Genomic DNA, 23,868 nt, shown 5'->3' with positions numbered 1-23,868 from the left:
GTCAATATCACGCAACTTTACGCATTTTACGATTTGTCAAAAAATAAATGTTTATGGGAAACGAAAAGAATGATGAAGACTTTTAATCGTTTCATTCGTAAGTAAAATTCAGGAATTAGGTGTAACTACAGATTAGGTCAGTTTGGCCGTCACTTTCCCGCTATATGCACCAGAAAGTATTTCATGTTCAAGTCTTAAAATATACTGAAATGTGCAGACGGTTTCCTCCCCACCACCACAGCCCACACAGCACAGACAGGACAACCCGACCCCAGAGAGCCAACCACCAGACCAGGCATCATCCAGTCCTAATGAATTCGAGCCCTAGAAATTACAACTCAAATGCGTTGAATATATAGTGTACTCTCTGAAAAATAAAGTGATTAAATTATAGATAGATTGTTAAATAAACTAAAGAGACAATTATTGAAATATCATTCGAACCAAATCTACGACAACCTGCTATTGCGTTTTAGATGCAGTAACGTATGTAGAGATCACTGGTAAAACGTCTGAACTACTGATGCTAAATGCAAGGTTTTGAAGTCACCTTTGCTTTTCTAACAATTGCCTTGGCTACAACAGGTGTTTTTTTTTTTCCTTCAGGAGATGCTTGAAATAAGATGCAGCACAACAATGACTCGTATGTTTTGGATAGGACGTTTGAACTGTAGACATTAAAAGATTACAATCAGTCGCACAATGACGGGAAGTGGTGCTAGTAGTGTTCGGGTTGCTATGAGGTAAATGTTTTTTAAAATCCTGTTCATCACGGGCAATGTTGTGCAAGGGTAGTAGGCATATAATAAAAGTTACTTGAATACTTACTATAACAACCTTTAACAGAGGTGTAACAGTCTGTGAAACTGTTGCAACTTATAGGGAAGTAACAACCTGTAACAGAGGTGTAACAGGCTATAACGCCCTGTAACAGTCTGGTAACATTAGTGTAATACACTGTGTGTAACAGTGTGTGAAACCCCTGTGACTCATAATGAATACCGGTATAATGCTTTTGTAACATCTCATCAATTCTCCTCGTTTTCAGGATTCGACCTCAAAACGCAAGGGAAAAAATTGACGTGTGTCAAGTGTGTACATCAGTGATGCCCGGTGAGCCGCAGGTTTGTCTCGGTAAAGATAAAATGTTCACATTCGACTTTGTCTTTGATATGGACTCGACCCAAGAACAGATCTATAATACTTGCAGCCACGAGCTTATCGAAGGGTAAGTCTATAACCTGGTGTGGATATTTGTTACTGCGAATGAAACTTAGTTTTCACTGAAATATTATGTCTTTGTTTTTGTAGATGTTTGGAGGGTTACAATGCTACTATATTTGCTTATGGGCAGGTGAGAGATCAATTGTTTTAACCCCTTGACTAGTTGGAATGAGTAAAGTCGTGGAAGCTGACTTTTTTAGCTCTGTTTTTGGATGAGTTTATAATCTGATCGCAATTCTAGACCTAGTCCCACTGCAAATTCATTTGTCGCTATTGCCATTTCTGTCATTCAAAACTACTGAGTTAACAGTACTGATTGAGGATGAGTCTGCAGTAATTGGGATATGAAAATGATGCAGACGCTTTCTTGTAATTTTCTATCCAGGAATGACGGATCTGAAGAAAGTCTCTGTTGTCCAGGAATGACTGATCTGTAGGGATTCTGATTTTTCTTGTAGACTGGTTCCGGGAAGACGTATTCAATGGGAACTGGATTCGACGTGAATATACCACCGGAATGTGTCGGAATCATACCTCGCGCTGTCGGCCATCTTTTCACCGGTATCACGTCGCGTCGACAAATAGCGCTCGACGCAAACAACACTCCGCCGGACTTCAAGGTCACAGCGCAATTTATGGAGGTAGAATTCAATGATTTTTGTGGATTTATGGCAAACATTTTCAATTCATCGTTGAAATATGTTCTTACCTTTTGGGTTTGTAGCTTTACAATGAGGAAATAATTGATTTACTCGATACAACAAGAGACCCGAGTGAAAGGGTGAGTATCAGTTTCTAATTTACTTTTGAATCTCCGATTGAAAACAACTATTCAGGACCCAGTTCCACAGTTGTGAGTTTAGATTTAAATCAGAGTTAACTCATTGAAAATGAACTCAGAGTTAACTCTAACTCACGACTGCGGAACTGGATCCTGGATTATATTTAGTAGACTACGGATACCAGATTCAAAAGTGGTCTTAGATCACTATAAAACCGAAATGATTTTCAACACGGCGACATTGTTTATTTTCAGAACCAAAAATCTCACATCAAAATCCATGAAGATGCAGGCGGCGGTATCTATACGTACGGAACTACAATTCGACCGGTCACTTCATTAGACGATGTAAGTTTATCACGTGTCTCTGAATATTCTTTATTCAGTTTTTAGACGGACTAAGCAAAAACTGATATCGACCGTAGTTTGTATGTCGTTTGATGATTTATTGTTATTCTTGTTGGCAGACGATGCAGTGTCTTAAAATCGGTTCTTTAAGTCGGACGACAGCGAGTACAAACATGAATTCACAATCGTCGAGATCGCACGCGATATTCACGTTAGAAGTCCGACAACAACGCGTCGTTCCTGGTGACGTTGATAAGGTAAAAAAATTCACAGCGTTTGTTCGTCATTTGATAAAGTGTTTACAGTAGACTCTGTGTTTACCGCCAAGCTGCTGCGAGTATCACGCGCCCTATAAGTGACAAAATGAAACCCTCTGCCGTGTATTGTTAGTTATTGATATATTTGACCATGTTTGACAGGTACTGCCATCTTACATAAGAGATAAAAGCCAATTACTAATTACATAGACAATACACCATGGTGCGGTGTACTAGCAAAGTCCATCACTGATTTATACACTGAACTGCGGTGTAGACGCACTGTAAGGGTTAAAGAGGTATATTTTTCATTGCAGACCGACCCGCAAAATCAGCAGCAAGAAAAAGAATTTGAATCGTTGAAGGCTAAGTTTCATTTTGTGGATTTGGCCGGTTCTGAACGGTTGAAACGCACCGGCGCGACTGGTGAAAGAGCTAAAGAGGGCATCTCAATCAACTGTGGACTGGTACGTCTCTAAGCAAATGCAGCTTTCATCTTTCTTCATGATGTTTAGTATTAGATATTCACTAGTTTTAGTATTCACTGATGTTTAGCAATGATGAGAGGAATCTTTCGATACTATTCTTCTTTTAAAGGTTTTTCGTTTTGATAAAAAGCCTTGCATCTCCCAATCATACTGTAGGTTTAGATTTACCCCATAGTCAAATTGGGTTTGCTCGTCTAGTCTTGTGTCTTCATTTGTATTTCCAAGTTTTAAGTTGTAATTTGGATAAGTTCTCCACGGAATAATTATCCCAACCACAATGACTGAAGTGAAACTGTCACATGTATTATTTGTGTTTACAGCTGGCTTTGGGAAACGTAATATCAGCTTTAGGCGATAAACTGAAAAAAGGTTGCCACGTTCCGTACAGAGACTCGAAATTAACTCGACTTCTTCAAGATTCACTCGGTGGTAACAGGTAGGTGGAAACATTCCATTAAGTGTACTCTTCTTCAAACTGTTGTATTTCCCCACATCGTAGCAATATGTGTCATTGGTCGGGCGTTCATTGCACTGCTCTAGTTCAGGGTAGAGTGCTCGTGGTTGTAAATAGTTGAGACTATTTCCAGTGAAACCCACAACGCAGATTCAAGAAACAAATACTTCCACCCATCTTCAGAGATTTATTTCAAATTTCTTGAATCTGCATTGTTGTGGGTGTTCATGCAATTAGAGTGGTAATGTTTGTTCTATAAATTATTATTATCCGCTTTCTGTTAAAACGTCGTATAACTATTGATATTTCCCTTCAGATACTGCTGCTGCGCGTCTTTTAAATATATGAACTGTATGTATTTGAACGTAGATAACTCAGTTTTCTCTAAGATTTCAGCTACAAATTTGACTTATCGCATCCCGCTGCATTGTTTTTAGAAATCAGTTTGAGATGAGAATGTCTGTTATGATAATTTTACTATGTGTTTATCAGTGTGTGTGTGTCGTGATTCTATTTATTCCAATGTTTTTCTCCGATATAACTCAACCCCCCAAACTAAAAGCATGCTACGTAGGTACGATATCGAGCTGTTAAAAACGCTGGCTGAGTGAACTACTGGTAGCTCTATTGGTCTAGTGGTTGGCTGCACGATTGCCTTGTGTTTATGAGACCTGGGTTTTCGATCATCAGAGATCAAATCAAAAAGTTTTTTCAAGTATTAGCAACAATTTGTTGAATTCATGCATTCATCGGGTCCCAGTTTCACAACAATTTTCAGTTCAGTTAATTTCCAATGTTTTAACCGTAAAATCAAATCTTGATCCGGAATTAAGGAGCTAGGTTGTGGGCATGAAACAGGTTGTGAGATTTAAATGAGGTAAAAGGCCAGGATATCGAAGACAGGAGGGTCAGATTTCCAATTAGAGATAGGGCCATACCTAGCATTTGAATGTTGGGGGCAGAGAAATCCTAAAAAAGGGCAGTGACCTAGTGTCAAACACTGATAGGCCCTTACAAAAACTATGTTTGACCTAAAACGAAATGCGTGTCCATCTCAAATGAAGGATTCTACTTGACATTTCTATTGTATATAACAATTCGGCTACATTTCAATACATAAAGATTTTCTAAAAGGGACACGAGTAGATACAAAAAAGGCGCTTTTACCTATGTTGATAAAGTATCTACCAAAATTTAGTACGGCCCTGAGATGAGGCTATAATGAATGGTTTATGATCGCGATGCGTTGATTATTTTTGTAGTCGTACTGTGATGATCGCTTGTGTTTCTCCGTGCGATCGAGACTTCATGGAGACGTTGAACACGTTGAAATACGCGAATCGCGCGCGAAATATCGAGAACAAAGTCGTCGTCAACCAGGACAAAACTAGTCGACAGATCGCGAGTTTAAAATCCGAGATCAACCAACTCAGGGAAGAACTTTTAGAATATAAACAGGTAGATTTGTATTAATGCGTAAAATATGAAAACATCATATTGAATTTTGACTGCGCATCATGGACCAGGGATTTCTTGTCAAGCCTAGTGAAATTATTCATCAATGATTTGAAATATAATTGTGTATTTCTTCTAAGGGTAAACGTATAGTTGGCGATGATGGTTTAGAAGTTGTTAACGACATGTTCCACGAGAATACGATGTTACAAACCGATAATAATAACCTACGACAACGAATTAAATCTCTTCAAGCTACGATCGAAGCTTTAACGCAGAAAAATGCATCGATTCTCGCAGAAAGAGCTGTTCTCAACATCAAGAATATGGCGGGTACAACATTTATAGGGTCAGCGATAGACAGCATAATCCTCTCAATGATTTCATAATTTCATGTCGGTTAAACTGTGTTGTAGGTGATGCAGGTGATGATGAAATTGGAAAATTGGTGCAAAACTACGTTCAGCAAATTGAAGAATTAAGGTACAATTTGTCGTTCAAACTAAGAGTGTTTGAAAGTTTTCACTCAATTACAATTTGTATCAATGTGAAAATATTCTTGATACAGAGTTCATTGTAGATGATTAAAATCAGTTATAATGTTTCGCAGTTTCTTCGGTTCAATTGTGTTCAATATTAATCATAGCATGAAACCATATTTTAAGTGAAACTAAGAGTTTTTCAAAGTCATCAATCGGTCGCAGTTTATATCAATGTGAATAATCTGAGTGTGATTAAGAAAGAAAGTTACGCAGTATCATTGGTTCTATAGTTTTTGTGTGGGCCATGTTTGGCATTTCATGTATTTATCTCTAATTGGGAAGCGATTGCCTCTGAAAATATGAGACTCAGAGTGATTTAGGGTGGCTCCAGTGGTCGGGTCTATGATGTAAAATGATGATTTTGTTCTATTTACTGATAGAACGAAACTACTGGAATCAGAGACTTTATGCGAAGACCTGCGTCGTGCGGCGATGCGTTCACCGCGAACTCCATCACGATTATCTACGTCTCCGCTGTCGTGCGCGGCGTCCCATCTGTCGCCCGGTTACCCTGACAACAACGTCGTCGTCAACGATCTGCTGCAACTCGCGAAAACCGACGTCGAACAGTTAAAAGTGAAAGAGAAACGAAGCATTTCACGTCAGAAAAGTCACAAAACGTAAGCGATTTTTGAACCAGTAAATCATCAATCCTGTCAGCTTATACCGCGACGGTCGACTGATGATTTTCCTCGTTTTGTTGAAAATATTCCGACTATTACCATTACAGTCTAAAAGAACAGCAGACCAGCGAAAATGAGAAGGATGTCAACGAGGCGGAAGATGATGAAAACGCTTTAAGCGAAGATGAAGAAAACATTGATAATAAAAAAGAGGTTTGCATTTTCGAATTCATTTTCATCACAGACGTCAATGAATATTTTTCTTTTGATAACGATTTTCTTGTTTTCTCGATAATAGGGAACTGAAGATGATTGCGAGGAAGAGAATGATCTAGACGAAGTTGACGAAGAGGAAGATTCTAATAGTGATAGCGAACTGGATGATGAAGGTAAAATGGTTCATTCCACTTGTAGAGTATCGTTATTGCAATCAAAAGAAAGCTTATGGAAGCCTATAACTAGGTTGCCTCAGTGCTTCAATTTGTGTTGCTAGACATGGCCAGCCGTAGGATGTAGTTCACACAGTGTTGGTATTTAACTTTGCTTATATTGTTTCACCACCCAGTATTTATCGAGATGTGATTTGATACTGTTTATGAGTCTTGCTGATACTATTACTTGATTGCTTGAAAACTTCTCTAAATTAAAGAATTGTTTTCAGTGACTGCAAAATTTGAATTCTAGAATGAAATCACCCCAAACTCCTCAAAGTTTGGGGAAACTCCTGCAAAAATTAGGAGAGTCACTGTTATATAACCCTGACTATATGTCGTTTCTAATAATTAAGGAACATGTTGTTTAGGGTTCTCTACTGAACCTTGTTAATGTTGTTATTATAGATGATATTCAAGTGCATGAAAACCTGGCTGAATTAACGTGTGAAATCTCGATCAAACAACAGTTAATCGATCGTCTCGAACGCAGTCAGAAAGAGTTACACACGATGAAACTACAATACGAGGAAAAACTGAAGATTCTCCAAGCGAAAATACAGTCGACAGAAACTGAACGCGATCAAGTGCTCAGTAACTTAGGTATACACATTCTCCAGCACCTGCGTTTTGGCTTGATAATTAAGATAATTTTGTTTCTGATCTTTCAACTGTAGAGTAAAATTCTAACCAAGAACTGTGAAGCTGGAAACAGCATTTCAAAGAGTGAAAGGTTCTAAATCAACCAAATTTCAACTCAAATTGATGTTTCAACCAACATCCATGGAACTGTCAGTCATTATAATCTTAATTCTGATGACGTTATCAGAAACCCCGTCATCCGACAGAAGCTAAGGGTTGCCAGAATTTTTGACTCGCCCCATTCCTCCCAGGCCAGAACCTCGAGAAAAAAAATGTCATGAATGATGGTTCATATTTCAGATAAGATCGAACATTCAGTCGATGGTAAAGCTCAGAAGATTCGCGATCAGTATCAACACAAAATATCCGACATGCAACGCGAAATGAAGAAACTACAAGCGGCGAAACGCGAGCACACGAAACAGATGAGAGACAGTTCACAGTACGAGTCTCAACTGATCACTTTAAAATCCGACCTCGCAGAAATGAAACGCACCAAGGTTCGAAATTCAGCCGAATACACGCGACGCGGTGAAACACAGAAACAGGAGACAAAATGAGCGTTTTCCTGTGAAGAAACATTACTTCAGGAAACAATGTTATGGAGATGAAACATGTTTGATTCTGTATTTTAGTGTTTCCCTGCGTTGTGTGCATTGGACTAAAGGGAATTATGAGAAGGCACGATTAGTAAATACAGAAAAACCTTGTCGAAAATTAACCAATGTTAATTAAACTCTCACGTTGTTCTTCTAGGTGAAGTTGATGAATCAAATAAAAGAAGGCACTAAACGATACAAGATGGCCGAAGCGCAGAAGATGAAACAGGTGAATCTGTTACAAAAACAACAACGCGCCAAGGACAACAAGATTAAAACTTTAGAGGCGGAAACGAAACAGAAAGACGCAAGATTGAAACGGAAACAAGAAGAGGTAAATCGGATTAATAAAATGAAATGATGATGATCGAGATTTAATTGTAACAATCCATGTCTAGTCATCCATTGGTTAACTTTAACTGGTTTAACCAACTTTTAAACAACTGAGACTCCAGGTTGACCGAGGGAATATTGACAAAGGCACAATTAGACCTGCATTGTTATCATGGTATTTATCTGGTTATGCAGTTGCTCAAAGGTTGGATATAGTTAACCAGTGAATAGTTGACAAAGTGACAATTAGAAGTACATTTTTATTATGGTATTTATCTGGCGGTTATCTTCAACTAACTTTTCACAGCCCCTGGGCCCAGTTCCACAGTTCTGAGTTAAGATTTGACTCTGGGTTAAAACATTGAAAATGAACTAACTTTAACTCAGAGTTAACTCTAACTCACGACTGTGGAACTGGGTCCTGATGTTTAACGCAAATCAACTTTCGAGTAACTGACCTCCTGACTTCATAACAAACAGGTGTTAACTATTATAGTTATGTATCTATACAAACAGGTTGAATCACTGAAACGTCAGCAGAAACCGTTGTCTAAAAAAGCATCTGGACGTGTTTATAGTTACAACAGACCCTCGGCTAAAAATGGTACCTATCAACTTCGATCCTTTAGAATGAAGTTTGTGCATCAGACGTTAGTCTATGAATACTGATACCTAATTATCTTTTGTCTTACAGACAATTTGAAAATTCCCGTTCGTCGAGCTGATGGTCGGAAATTCTCGGAAAAACTGGCCAAACAAAAATGGGATAAACTCGAGAAAACGGTAATCTTTGTGCTGTTTTACTACATTTTTTAACCCAGTTCCACAGTTGTCAGTTACGACTTAAATATTGGAAATTAACTATTTCCCGACTAAACTCACAACTGTGGAGCCTGGGTGAGATTTAACTCAGCGGTGAAATAGTAAATCATTACTGAGAAGCCAGAAATCCAGCTGATTATTTGCGATGTGTGAAATCAAACGGACACGTTATGTTTGATGTTTGTAGGTCACGAGCGTCGTAGCAAAGAAGAAAACTGTGTCATTGATGGAGAAAGATATGAATATGAGATTGAAGGTATATCACACCCCTGTGTACATTAGAGCAGCTATCAATCGGCAGTCCTTCAGACTGGATGATGATTACCTTTTAGTCTTCGGCTGCTGTGAAAGTGAAAATGTGTCAGAGAAAATAGGAGCGCGGGATCACAAATTGCAAGAATTGTGATGAGAAATGTCTACAGCCGCAGAACCTCTGAGGGAACTGCAGATTCATATGCGTATCAAAATCTTTGTATTACTAATGAAGTTATAAACTTCTTAAATTCATCTGTATCATTCGGTATAAAATATTTCTATTATGATATTATGATGATAGGAACGTGAAAAACTGAATCGACATTGTGAGAAGTTAAAATTGAAACTGGACAGCACCGATGAAAAGGTTTGTAATTGTCACGTGATTATATCTTGATTCTTCTTGCTGCATATTTTGACTATATGAGTGAACCGTAAATAACCATTCTCCCAGATGTGTGCTTGCATTATATATTGTACTGGGTTATACATACATTACGTCAAAGCATAATATCATAACAGAAGCTACAAGGCACATGGGTCTCTTGTTGACTGTAGCTACGTGCATTTCTTCTGAGCTATAACTTTTGACTGTGGAAAAAACTCTTAAGATGGAAAAAAAATTCATGCCTTTTTTTCAGGACGAAGCAGAACTGAAATATGAAATCGAGAAAACTAACGGCCACCTGGAAAGATTGCAAGACGATATTCAGGAATTTCAATCGAATATCATGGAACTCATTGAGGCTAAGGTAAATAGATGTTTAGGTTCTGGGAGTTATTGCACGAATGCATTGTATACCGGTTTATGCATGATTCTATAGTCTGGATGCATTGAGTAAAGTACAGACCTGACTATCACAACTATTTAAGAGTAGTTTCTACTCTTTTACTATTCCCAAAAATATCAAAATATTCTGGTAATCGGAATAATTTCTAGTTGATTTTTAATGAAACTAATATTATTGATGTCGAATTAGTCTGATTTTGGAGGAAAGCTACTGCAATTCGAGATATCAGGTATGAGGTAGTCTGGTCTGAATCGATGTACGTTTGTAGATTGCATCCATTTCACCGTCTCCTGATGTTAATCCATTCACTGTCTCGTAATGTCGTCCACTCTCACTGTCTCCTGATGTTGCATTCGTTGAATTTAATTCCATTCTTTATTTCATATCATTTATAAACCGTACTATGTGTATGTTTGTGTTTTCCGATAAAACATAGATCTATCGTTACAGTATTGAGCTGATTGTTGTTCTTTGATTGTTTCCAGAGCGATGAACCGATGTCACTGATTGCGAAATGCAGTTCAGACGAAGCTCGATATTTACTCGAACATCTTCTCGCTTTAGTCATCGACAAGGTTTGTTATTATCATTGATCGAACATATGTGGAACTGCGTGAGACTCGTATGATTCTGTACATGATCCATGATGGATATTTTTCCGATGAATTTCAGGGTCTGTTAGCCGCGCAGAAGGCTCAGGAGAGTAAACAACTCGCGTTGAAATTAGGCAAAGTGAAGCGTAAGAATTCGTTTCACGCGTCGCTGTTACAGTTCGTACTGAACGAGTCGAATCCCGATATGGAACTCAACGATGAATTACTCACAGAAAACGATGAGGATGATGAAGGTAACGTCGATAGTTGTCTCAAACAGAAATCTGGACCCACACTTCCAGACATTCAAGATAGCAGTGTGAAGTGTGGAAGATCAGTTTTTGAAGGTTTACTGATAACATATCCTCTAGTATCTGGTCTTTGTAGTTCATTTTCCTTTAAAAATGTCTCAGGTGTGAAGTCCTGAACACATTTAAACTGTGGATGATCTGAAGTTTCTGAAAGCGTGCTGATAAAATATCTAATGTCTGGTGTTTGTAGTTCGTTTAAAATCAAAAATATCTCTGAAGTCCTGAACACTTGTGTGGAAGATCAGTTTCTGAAAGTGAACCGATGAAATATGTAATGTGTAATGTTTTGTGAAATAAGGGTAGAAATATCTGAAGCTGGACACATGATAAACTGATCCCAATCAAACATTCTTGTTTCTATAATTGTTTTGTAGACTCTAATTCAGACAGTGATTCCTCATCTCCGTACGACTGGTAAGTTACATCTCCGTGTGCTTTTAACAATCACCGAACCCCGTTATAGAAAGAAATACGTATTTTCTGATATTATATTCAGTATATTGGATCAGTTTTTACCGGATACGACGAGCACACCGGCCGGAGGTCGAAATAAGGTACGAGTCTCGGAGATCAGCTCCTCGAGTCGTTCGTCCATCGTTTCGATTATTACAGCACGTTGCGTTCATTTTTTAGGCTCGACGAAAAACAGCGACGCCGGAGGAGTTACTGTACCCGCTAGCGGCGCCGCTCGCGTCCGTTTTACCGCCGGTCATCGAAGAGATCAACGTCGTTAAAAAACGACCGGCGTCCGCCTCGACGACTTCATCGGCGACGACGACGACAACGAGTAAATCCGACGAGAAACCGATGATTAAATCCGAGCTTCCCGATTGCGTATTAATGCCGCCGCCTAAATCTCTGCCAATTAAACCCACTCAATCTGCAAAGTAAGCACCGCACTAACAATCAATCAATCTGATGTATATCACTGCTGCCCAATTAACACTACGAATTATCGCATTAATGGCTAACATATATCCCGTGTTTAAAAGACTGATCTGGTCTTTTTTCCTCCCTCAACCGACAGGACAGCACGCTCGCTGGACACAGGCACATCCAGGATTTTAAAAATGAATTTAGCTGAAAAATCTAGTATCAGCTTATATTTCTTCCTTGACCTCTTTAAATTATTTGGTTTAGCATGAATTCATGGTACATTGTAATTCGATTCTTTTTATTGGTGTGTCCCGTATCAGTTTCAGTCACACAACCCCCGATGTGACTGAGCTTTTTCAAGAGTATTTGTTGGGAATTATGTGTCTCTAGTGCCATAGTTACCGAGTATATTTATTAAATTTCTATATATTTTTCACTTCCTGCATTCTATCTAGTATAACTTTCAAAAAAATAAGATGATGTAATAGGGGACCACTTGCATAGCGGTATATACAAAACTTATAAAGAGTCCTATTTCTTACAATCATCTTACAATCAAACAAGTGTATTATTCAGAATAGAAATTCTGTGGGATAAAATGAAGGTTTGAATAGGTCCGTCCAATAAGCTGAAATCCAGTAATCTGCTTATTGGTATATTTATAGTAATGTCTGTTTTTGTGCCCGAGCTTATTTCTACTGCACTCAAAAGATGATTCTATTAAAACTGAAATTCTTTCACTTTGACTTAATTTTCTACTAACATCAGCCTCTAATATTCTAAAAGACTGATTTAACCCCCTCCCTCGCTCCTCGCTTGATTAACCAATCAATCAAATCACTGTGGTTTACTAATAATTTCTACCGGTAGATCGTCGTCGTCTGCTAGAGGACCCGTCAGTCGATCCGATCCGTCGCCGATATTCCGGAGGAAAACGTACAGCGAGAAATCGACTCCGGAACCGTCACCGACGTTTCGTCGTAAAGCCTACAATCGGCAGACGTCAACGTGAGTAGTCTATCGGGGTTACCAAGGTTACCGGGGTTAGGTTAACCCCAGGGGGTTGATAGATTACCGTACGCTATGTTTCAATTTGTTTAATAATGTGTTTTTAAAAATTACTGTAGTAAACTCGATCTAGGATCTGATTTTTCGTGGGTTCAGTTTTAACTCCCAAATCATTTCTTCATCACAGGCGCGTATCTAGAAAATTTGAAAAGTGGGGCGGGTCTTCTGATAAGAAATTGCAGTGACACGTGAAGCGTAGAGGGGGAAAATTAATTCCTCTAGATGGCATTACCTGAATTCAAAATCATTTAACCAGTTTGCCGAATCAGTTTGCTGATTTTTTTCAACAACACTCGATCGAGAATCTCATGAGAATTGATATATAACTGATGAATGTTTTGTAGCGACAGTGATATAGTGCCGAACAGTGGTAGTCATAGTAACCCTTCATCTCCGACCCGGGAACGACCAACTGTCAATTCATCTGATAACGTATTCTCACGACTGACGAGTCAAACGTGTCGTTCGTCTACGCAAATTCAAAACAAGTAACGACTATTTTCTTGTATCAAGTCATATTCATCCACATTCAATCAAAGCTTTACTTTCTAAAACTTAAATTTAAGTCACTTCATTATTTCGGCATGTTTCGATTTCTAGGGGCAGCATCCGATCTGTTAAAACCTCCAGTTCATCGCCAGTCGGGCCTTTAGTTTTCACTCACAAAGTGGAAGGGCATTCATCAGCTGTTTTATCAGTTCATGCTACCGATGATCTTCTTTTCACCGGTGGTAAAGGTAAGCGAACAAACTCTACTTTGGGTACAATCACCACTTGGCTTGGTCAAGAGTTGTTACAGCCTGTAGGCTCTGTGACTGCACCCTCCACTTATTAATGTTAACTTGGCATTCATATTTTTTCATTCCATTCCTATTATTTAAGTGAAAAATAAATTATTATCAATGTCCAGGACCCCTAGAATCAAAATTTAGCCCAGAAAGGCAGAACCGTGGGTCCATTGGTCGATCTCCGTTTAAGATTTAGAATTGAATAACTCAAAAAGCTCTTTATCTAATGACAATTTGTTGTATATTTTGTTGTAGATCAGTTGGCGAAAGTCTGGGATTTGAACACATGTCAGTTGCTGACGACGTTGAGCGGACACCCGCACAACGTCACTACAGTCAAATACTGTTCACAAAACAAACTCTTATACTCCGTTTCATCTTACCTCATCAAAGTTTGGGATCCACGAGCTTCAAAATGTGTCCAAAGTTTGTGGTGCGTATATCATTTTTGTTGTCAGTATTTTATGGGAAGATTTTCAGTCAGGAATTCATATTCGACACGTATATATTTCTAGTTCGTCTGGTCAAGTTCAAAGTAGTCATTCAAGTTCTACCTCGTCGCGAATGGTCAGTCTTCCAACTGGTGAAATGGTCATCAACGATATCGCCCCGTGTCGAAATGGAAAAATGCTGTTCACAGCCGCCGGTAATCTCGTTAGACTCTGGGATCTGAGGAAGTAAGTTCTAGTTGGCATTGAAAACAGGAATCATACAACCAGCAATTAAACCAGAAATTTGAGTTAAACTTTTTCGTGAGACTGAATCAATATGAAAAATGCAAATCTTAGTTGCCACTCAATAATCATAAGTGAATGCTTATCAGATTTAACAAGGTCCCTTGTATAATCACATCATGAAGCATCGGTGTTGGTGATGTCATAGAAGAAGAAAACTACATGAAAACTTTTTATCGCAAATAAGATTTGATTAATTTCACAATGAATAGAAGAAACAAAGATTGTTCTGTGGCTTGAAGTTTCTTGTAATAAGGTTCCACTGTGAATATGTATATATGTATATGAGCCTTCCTGTATTGTAATGTTCTCCACTGTATTGTAGATATTCACCTATTGGTAAACTAAGTGGAGGTCATCAGGCAGCTGTGATGGCACTAGCAGTTGAAGACAGCCACTCGAACGTTACAGTCGTCACTGGGTCTAAAGATCATTATATCAAGGTAAGTAAATTCATGTGAACAATTGCAGAAGATGTTTTTCAATGTGGGTTTTTCATTGCTGACTAATTTTTACCATAATATGCTGAAGATTATTTGTTAATTTTAGCTACGTCTATCACCGATTCATACGTCGGATTTAATGGGGTTGAATCACCATGATGTAATTGTAAAGCATTGATATTTTTTTTGAACAGGTTTTCCAGTTTCATGAGTCAGCTAATGGCGTTCTGACTCCGTTCTCTAATTTGGAACCACCTCATTATGACGGTATCCAATCATTAGCGCTGAATGGAACTACTTTATTCAGCGGTTCACGAGATATGTGTATTAAAAAATGGGACCTCCATGACCAACAACTTAAACATGTAAGTATAAAATAAAGTAGTGTTAGTTCTTCTTTAGGGGGCTTTATGCCCTAGCATACGGACTATTTCGCATTTTGGATGGTTTTGCCAGTTCCCATGGCCCTGAAACAACTCCAGGTTTCTTTGGGCCAACGTCTTTCTTTTGCCTTGGGGTATGGTTCGGAAGCTGTCTACCTTTGTTTAGTTCAATTCAAATGATACATATTTTGGATTGAAAATACCAGTCAAGGGATGATTGATTTATGTGACGAGTGATCATCACGTAAAGTAAAACCAAAAGTGTTTGAAAGTCATAGCGCTTCGTGTAAATATATTCATACGTTGTGTTATCTGTTTTCAGTCCATAAATTCTGCTCACAAGGACTGGGTGTGCGGTTTAACGTTTCTACCGAACGGTGAGAGTTTACTGAGCGGTTGTCGAAGTGGTTATTTAAAACTATGGTCAGTGGATGATTGTTCTCAAATCAGTGATATTAAAGCTCACAACAGCCCGATTAATGCCATCACTACGAATTCAACGTGTATATTTTCGGCTTCGAAGTAAGTATTTTAACGACTAATGTCTATTTCAACTTGAATTGAGAGTAGATCAGGTGGCCTAGCTCAGTCAGTTTTGGTGGTACATACCTGATAAAAGTCTTATTAGGACCAGAAAGGACTGGAAATTTACCTAAAACATTGACTTTTAATCCATTCGATTATATTCGAATCAACTTTTCTGCTTAGAGTAAATCTATTTTCTGTGAAATTTATACCATGCACTGTGTAAGAAAGTCAATCTTATACCTACTCGATGACTAGTTTGAAAATAATCACTAAGAACAACACAGTTTATAGTTTGTTGTGCCATCTGGTGTGTGGTGCAGCACCCGTTGGCCATAGAATGACTGATTAGTTTTAGTAATTCTTCATGACTACTAATCTTGTCGTCTTCTCAGGAGATTTATTCATGATGATAATTTGGTATTTTGTTTCAGCGATTCTACGGTCGGCATCTGGCAGAGATTCGACAACGAGATAAAAACACCGAACTCCGATAAACTGCGATTCAACACGTTATGATCGGAAGATGTGATGATTCATAACGCGTATGTCTTATAAAGAGTCTTTCTGCTAGCGATGTGCGTTATTTTCATAAAGTTTTATCTACACCGCGATCACAAATCAATAATACGCGTACTGCTACTAAAACTGCTTGTTATATATACATGTAAAGTACACTAGTTTGTTAATCCTTTGCTAAATATTTTTTGCGGAGTCGTTATTTTGACTTTCGTCGCTCAATGGAAAAACTGAATAACTACAAATCGAACAATCCAATATATATTATACACAATACGTTGATGTTGTAGATTAGCAGTGTTTAATACCTGGTTTAGAATCAGTATTTTGAAGGTTTATTAGATTTATTTGAAGTGCAAGCTTTCTCGACTAGTGTATAATAGCTTATATACACTAGTGGCAAAAGTAGCTGGTAAAGTAAAGAATAATAAAGTAAGACTAATAAAGCTTCTATACCCAAATGGTGAAACTAGCTTCATCTGGTAAATGATAAAGCTTCTATACACTAGTGACGAAAGCTTGTATTTCAAATGAATGTAGTTAACTTTCAAAGCACTATTTGTCTCTATGCTTACCTAAATGTGTATTTTGATGAAATATATTTCAACGAAGGGCTTTCATCCTAAAAATCAACCATACAAATTATTGTTTATATGTCTTTCGTATCGGCGTGTAACATGTTGTAATGAAATGAACTGTGATTCGATGTATTCAATGTGCTAGAAATATAGGTGAAACAATTCATAAAACAGCTGGTAGATATTGTAGACTACCTGTCTTTCTTCTGCCTCCTCTAGAACTAATCTGATAATGTTTGAAAGTGTCATTTTGTTGTACATGAATAGATCCATAAGGTCTAAAGGAGGATACAGGGGTAGTTGAACATGTAGTGAATACCATAGTTAGTAGTATGAATGTTGTTGTAACAAAAACTTACGAAAATTGTTGAATTTGTTTTTATGTAGCATTTTCAGTGAAGAATCCAAGTATTCTCCTCGCAAAACAAACGCTAAGTCAATTCATTTTCAGTTTTACTTTTTATTAGAAATCTCTTTTCTATAGCGATCGAGTCATTAGATAAAGTTCAAGTCTCTAAAATTCAGGAAATACTTAAAGTCCGTTTGTCAGGCTTTAACAATGTCATTGTTTTGCATTTATTAAGAATTAGATCTTGTTCATTAGTTTGTTTTCCATTTTGATAGTTTGAGTTGAGGTTGAGTTATCGTTTTGTTCACGGCTGTGGCTACTTAAGAATCATTGCACGTGGACTACCGGTCGGTTGTCACGTGAAAGCCACCATTAGGTGATGGTTTCTATAATTCCTATTTATTTACTTATATATCTTGTCTTATATTCATTTTAATTTATTGTGAGTTGTGGTAATGTCTACTAGAGCAGTAGTATGAATCATACATCAGTTGAATGAGGTTGCTGTAGTATTCAGGTCCCATGGTCCCAGGAAATCAGTTTATTTCCAAGTATGTAGTTGAATTTTATCTATTGAACTAGGCCCAGTGCCCAGTTCCCTAGTCAAGGCTTAGACTTAAGACCCGACTAAGACCATCTTAGTTCTATAGCCAATCTCAAACCTAAGATTTAAGACTACTTTTCGACTTAAGTCTTGACTATTGAACTAGGCCCAGTTTTTCTATAGATAATGCTAGTATAGAATAGAGATGTTAGATATTGTAATGATGTCTCTGTCAAATGTATGATATAGCTACATGGTTTGTGCCTTATAATGCAAGCCAGCTATCGAAAAAAATAATGCATATATGTTAGTATCGATGTTATTTATCCAATGTACATTTTGTATTGCCAGGGGCGGATAGTGGGTCTAGGAAAATTGGAAGGTCGGGGTCCAGAAAACAGAATGCATTTCTTGGATAAAGCAGTCCCGCCAAAGGTCATTAGCAGGGTCCGAAAAGATGCATTTCCGAAAGATGAGCGTCAAATCTGCAGGTATTAATGATCTTTCACTGCACGTAAAGGGGGCAACCTCTTTGGGAAGGCACTCTCTCTGGACCCCCCTTAAATCCGCCCTCACATGTATAACCATCCACAAACCCGGCTCAATATTGAAATCCTGTATTATTCTGAAGTATGAATCATTTGTAGAAATGCCACCTCGAATATATATATCCATATATATATATATATATATATATATATATATATATATATATATATATATATATATATATATATATATATATATATATATATATATATATATATATATATATATATATATATATGTATATATATGATTATTTATTCCGTAAACCGGTAGTCACCATTCTTTTGTCGACTACTAAATGTGATATAAAAAGAACTAAATGAATTTAATTGATAACTTATTATTACAACTGCTAATATTTTCAACAAATATCGAGTTGTTGTTCGTTGTTCTCGCCTTATGCTGATAGATTCTCAGTGACAGTTCTCGGTCTTAGATCTAAAACCATGACTACGTAACTGTCCCTTTACGTGTATTTAGGCTGCCAGAAGTTCCCAGCCCGGATAAAGGTTAGGTGACTGAGATAGTGGAAAAGCCTTCCTTTGTCAGAAAAGCCCCCTAGCGATCAATTGTCTATTCAATCGTGGAGTTATAATTTGACGATCAAATATGATTACTACACAACATTCAGACATTTTCCGTGTTGTAATTAATCCTGTTGTTGCCAGAAGCGAAAATTGTGTAACAAAATTTCCGCATCTTATCGTCATACGTATAAAAATACAACATGCAGTCTATTCCAACCAGTTGAGATAAGGACGAATGTTGAAATCGATCCCTACTCATAAGATTTTCGGAATTGTGGTGTTTGATATTCGAAGCGTGTGGTGTAGGGTTTAAGACGCTCTCACAAACGGGACGAAAAATGTGTCGTCTTTGCAGAAGAAAAGCGTTTTAACCCTCTGGGAAAGATGAGTTCTACAGTTATATAACAGATATGAGGCCTTTCTCGCGCTGAAACGGATTAATTGAATGAATGAAACCCGTGATTACAAATTCTGATATATTTTTTCATATTTGGCGTTTTTTTACGAACTTCCAAACAAAAGTGTATTTTCCTGTTAGCCTGAAGACATGCAACCGACTGCCATTTCTTATTGGCTTCATCAAACGAAATTAACCAATCAGGCGCTCAATCGTACCTGGCAAAATCGGCTACAATCGAATGAAGTTAACAAGGGGTGGGTCCAGTATTTTGAGTATATCTACATTTCATTCTTTGTAAATGCATCAAACATTCAACTGGAAATCAACAACCACGATGAATGCAAACTACATTTCACTGGTTGTTATCTGCCTGATCGCCGCTGAGGTCGTAACTGAGACCCGGTTTCAGAAATTCACTCGATTGCCTGAATGTTCAATAGGCGACAAACACAGCGTGAGAAACTCGCAAAACTGGGCGAACAACGAAAGCCTGATCGCAAACAGAAATGTTCGTAGCGTCGTCGAGTGTGGAGCTGATTGTATGAATGATCAGAGTTGTTCGACCATGTCGTTCGAAAAGGGAAATTGCTTCTTGTATGACGTCAACATGGACGATGCGTGCAGCACTCCCGACGGTGAAACCAAGTACTACAAGGTAAGAATCAACCTAATTTTCAAGCATGATTTCTCATATAAATACAAAATGATGTGACGATGTAAAGCGAAATTTGAGTTTGAGTAAAATGAAGTTTGTCCGGCCAATGCATGGTTTCACTCACTCGTGACGTGGCGAAGAGATGGATACGTAGTTTAAACCACATTATAGACAGAATTTAAACGATTGAAGCGCATTTCATTTATACCGTATATCAGAAATAAAAGAGTGTGTGGCGACCGCGTGGATCGATGACATATTTGTTGCTCTGCAAAAGCTACGTACGTAGCTGCCATGGTGAAGTCCATGACGACCTTCTCTCTATTCTTCTAAATTCAGATAAATAAACTGAAGAATCTTGAGAACAAAAGAAGAAAAAGTAAGAATAACTGTTTTACACACGCTGAACTAACATCTGCAGAGAAACTGCGAAAGAAATTGATCAGTATTTATCAGTAATCAGGAGTTTCGATCGATGTTATGACTTTATTTTTGATCCTTCGTCCAATCCTTGAATTTCAATGGGGGCGATGATTTGAAGGTAGGCCTATATTTTCCAAAATTTTATTTCCAGCGTCGATGCTGCGTAAATTCCGATACTTCTTTGATTTTGAAAACGTCGATGCCGAACGAGGAATCGTGTTCGGCGAGGGAGGAGTGAACATGACAGCGGATGATGGCAACAAAAAAGTCAAACTTAAAATTGTCGAAGGTGTCAATACAAGCCAAACTTCGCTTGCAGCATCATCGATTGGTGACATAAATCTTCGTTTCGGCGACTTGACGAATAAAGTTGACATAAAAAACTTCTCAGTATCATTTTTCACCAGTTCAAAAAAAGGAATCGTGAGAATCGTTAAAACCGGTGAACTTTACCCATTGGCATTGTGTGATTTTTTTAGTAACGAGGCTGGATGTTACCGTTTTAAGCCTTCGATGAAATTTATGAACTATTCGATCGATAAAACAATAGTCACCGGCTCGCAGTGGGTTTCAGTCAGATGTCAAAATGGTGTCGCGTTTATCAACGATGTTGAGATGAAATCCAAATCAACCCAGCCCAAGAATCTCGTATATTTCCAACCACTGTCGCCCAATGACGAGGTCGCTTTGAGAAAAAAGCACACTCTATACCACGTTACGGCTTCTAGAAAAACTGTTATCGATAATTTTACGATGGAAATTTGGGGTTGAAAATCGCGAGGGAAACGCGCACCAGTTTGTAATTTATTGAGTGCAGTGGATAAGGTTGTATCTATATCGGGTTAAGTATATAAAGCCGCGAAGATGTCAAATTTAAAGCGCCTCAGTTTGTGGAAATAAAATATACACACTAACAGTAACACTCGGCTTGTAAAAATCTCGTATTTGTTCGTTATTGTTTTACTTAAATCGGTGAATTTTATTTCCAATATTTTTACTTACAATCATTTGATTCATTAGTAGACTCGATTTTGAAGTCAGACCCATCAAGAGGTCGGCGCGAAACCAACTGTCCACGCATGGTGTTTCATTTCTTACGGAGCGTTTTTTGATACGATGAGTCGAAGCCGATTGAGACGTGAAGTAAATAAGATTCCAATCATCATGAAGATTTTGATAGTTGCGATTTTACATATCATATCATTATTTTGATTACAGTATATACAATGCCGCAACGAGCTGCGTACACCCGATAACTTCCGATTTCTTTTCCTCTCATTAGACAAAAGAAACTCACGGAATGGACACTCATAACACTAGTAACAACAAAAATGAGAGAACAGAATGAGTTATGTTATGTATGAATAAAGATATTCCACTAATTGCGATAAAAAAGGATAATTCTTTAGAGAAATAATTTCCCGGTTATGCACATGGGGCAGCACTTGACGGTGAGCGAGATCTGGCGGCATTCCCAGGCGAGCTCCGGCTGGAGGCAATCAAACACTGGCAAGCGAGTATGATATCACACCCTGGCAAGCGAGTATGATATCAAACCCTGGCAAGCGAGTATGACAGTGGTGTAATGCGAGCCGGTAACCTCGCATGACACGTACTGCACGTCCTGCGCAACGATAAATAGCTGCCAGTTCGATTTTCTGCTGTGAAACGTCAGATACCCTGGAAAAAGAGAACCACTCTAAGGTGAGTTGGTGTTCAGTGTTCCACAGTTCTTTAGACTCATCTTATCATGTCGTCGTATATAGGCCTAATGATTTTTGCTTTGAAGTTAAAGTGAAGAATACTTTTCTTTTACAGGGATAACGCTCTGCGGGGTCTCCAAACTTTCGGTTTGCCCGTCCCCTATTAAACCCTTTACGTTAAACCTTCATAACCCTCTCACGGCCTCTGCTCTAAACCAACAAATGATTTTATTGATAGCCTATGTCGCCATCGGGCAAATTATCCACCATTCCTTCAACCTGGCTGTACCTGTCCTCTCGACTTAGGCCTATGACATGTGTGGATGGGTAGAAGACCATGTACTGTAAAGTAGCCTATATGGTTTTTTTTCGAAAACTGTTAGCTTTTTCGATTAGGCCTATTTTTATTACTTAAAATTGATGATGTTAATTCAATTATGTTATTATGGTTGTGATAAAACACTACGTACATAGTTTTGTTTGTGGTGGATTCAGCAGAGTACCACACGTCACATATGCCTTGTGTGAAATGCCCTTCTTACTTGAGAAGGCAGAAAAAATTATTTTTTAAAGAGTATTTTCTGGAAAAGGCAGCCTTAGTGAGAAGAGGAAGAACATCTTGAATTTTCTGCTCTATTTTTTTCTTTAACTCTTTCCTCAAATTCGCTATACAGGCCTGTATTTTGTGAATGTATTTTTTGACAAGTTATTTCTCCTCTAATCTACTTAATGAATGAAACTTATTTTTTTCTGGTTTAATTTGATTCAAGGCTGTATTTCATATTTAACATATATATGGTAAGAATTATATGTGCGGTCTAGAACATATTTTTGCTTTCCATGAAATAGGGCGCTAGCTCGGCCTAATTTCAAAATCTTTTTACAATACCAGCAAGAGTCAAGAAACCCAAAAACTCAAACAGGGTATAAGTTGATCAAAGTCATGTAGGCCTAAATTAAATCTGAAAATGGGGTAGGTCTATGAGTTGACCTACAAGTTGACCCGGGTACGAGTCATCTATAAAAGTCTACAGGGTTCTCCTAGGGTGAACCCCTGACTTGTTGTTGCCCCTCTTATAGATTTTCATACATCATATTGCTTAGTATGAAAACGTTTTTTGCGAAACGCTACTTTGGGCAATAAATGTATAGATTCAGGGCACCTAGAAAATGTGCTGCTCGCGCTGTGAGCCTAGTTATTAATATTGTATGTCAAGCATCATTTCGTCTTACATTTCATGATAAAAAGTGTATTGATAGGTCAGTCAGGCAGCTGCAGAACGCACGCTCTCTGATGATAAATACACAATTTGAACAGCCTAAAGGTGGCACTATAGCTGTGTGCTCCTACGACTCTTTGATTCCTTAAAAATTCCTTATCGGAAAATGCTTTTAAAGGTGCTCGAAACTCAGTCTTTTAATTTGAAAAAGTGCCCGAAATTCGTTTGAAACTTCAATTTTGAAGAATAGGCAATTAGAAATGTTTGTCTAGAGTTTGTAATTGTGCAGTAAACTGCGCCTGAATCGATACAGTTGGAACCAGGATTTTGTTTTTACCCAATTGGGAGGTTACTGAATTAGAAACTGACTTTAGGTGGGCTTACCGAGATAAACAGTTCCCATTTAGGAGGAATCTACAGTAGGGTATATGAAAATGATGCAGACGCTTCCTCGAAATATGAAATGAATGAGTTTAAGAAAGCAAGTTCAGCTAGTGCTAGCAAGCGAGGTCTCTGTGGCGCCTTGATGTAGTCTGTATTTAAGTCTTCCCAGTCTTAACAATTAATTAGCGAGTCCAGTGAATTTACGCAGATAGACCATAGAAAGTATGCTAACCAGTAGACTGATAGAACTA

The 23,868-nt window shown here is 38.0% G+C and overlaps 1 protein-coding gene across 1 annotated transcript; it reads left to right on the top strand.

Moving 5' to 3' along the window:
• Positions 1 to 31: 31 nt before the first annotated feature.
• On the top strand, positions 32 to 18,410 carry LOC141912460 (kinesin-like protein KIF21A). Its single transcript, XM_074803668.1, has 38 exons — positions 32 to 97; positions 607 to 743; positions 1,049 to 1,228; positions 1,312 to 1,354; positions 1,683 to 1,865; positions 1,949 to 2,005; positions 2,261 to 2,353; positions 2,473 to 2,610; positions 2,928 to 3,077; positions 3,419 to 3,534; positions 4,815 to 5,010; positions 5,148 to 5,340; positions 5,424 to 5,490; positions 5,930 to 6,169; positions 6,280 to 6,385; positions 6,471 to 6,561; positions 7,012 to 7,206; positions 7,546 to 7,745; positions 8,002 to 8,178; positions 8,694 to 8,781; positions 8,872 to 8,960; positions 9,187 to 9,255; positions 9,556 to 9,621; positions 9,896 to 10,006; positions 10,531 to 10,620; positions 10,718 to 10,892; positions 11,324 to 11,363; positions 11,446 to 11,503; positions 11,583 to 11,836; positions 12,696 to 12,833; positions 13,238 to 13,381; positions 13,494 to 13,630; positions 13,937 to 14,114; positions 14,197 to 14,358; positions 14,741 to 14,858; positions 15,053 to 15,223; positions 15,564 to 15,763; positions 16,201 to 18,410. The coding sequence occupies exons 2-38, from the start codon at positions 703 to 705 to the stop codon at positions 16,283 to 16,285; spliced, it is 4,839 nt and encodes a 1,612-aa protein (XP_074659769.1). The 5' UTR covers positions 32 to 97; positions 607 to 702; the 3' UTR covers positions 16,286 to 18,410.
• Positions 18,411 to 23,868: the final 5,458 nt, after the last annotated feature.

Source organism: Tubulanus polymorphus, chromosome 11 (genome assembly GCF_964204645.1).
Source record: "Tubulanus polymorphus chromosome 11, tnTubPoly1.2, whole genome shotgun sequence".
Lineage (NCBI taxonomy): Eukaryota > Metazoa > Nemertea > Palaeonemertea > Tubulaniformes > Tubulanidae > Tubulanus > Tubulanus polymorphus.
Note: the sequence above shows the minus strand (reverse complement) of the source record. Positions and strands in the feature narration are given on the sequence as shown.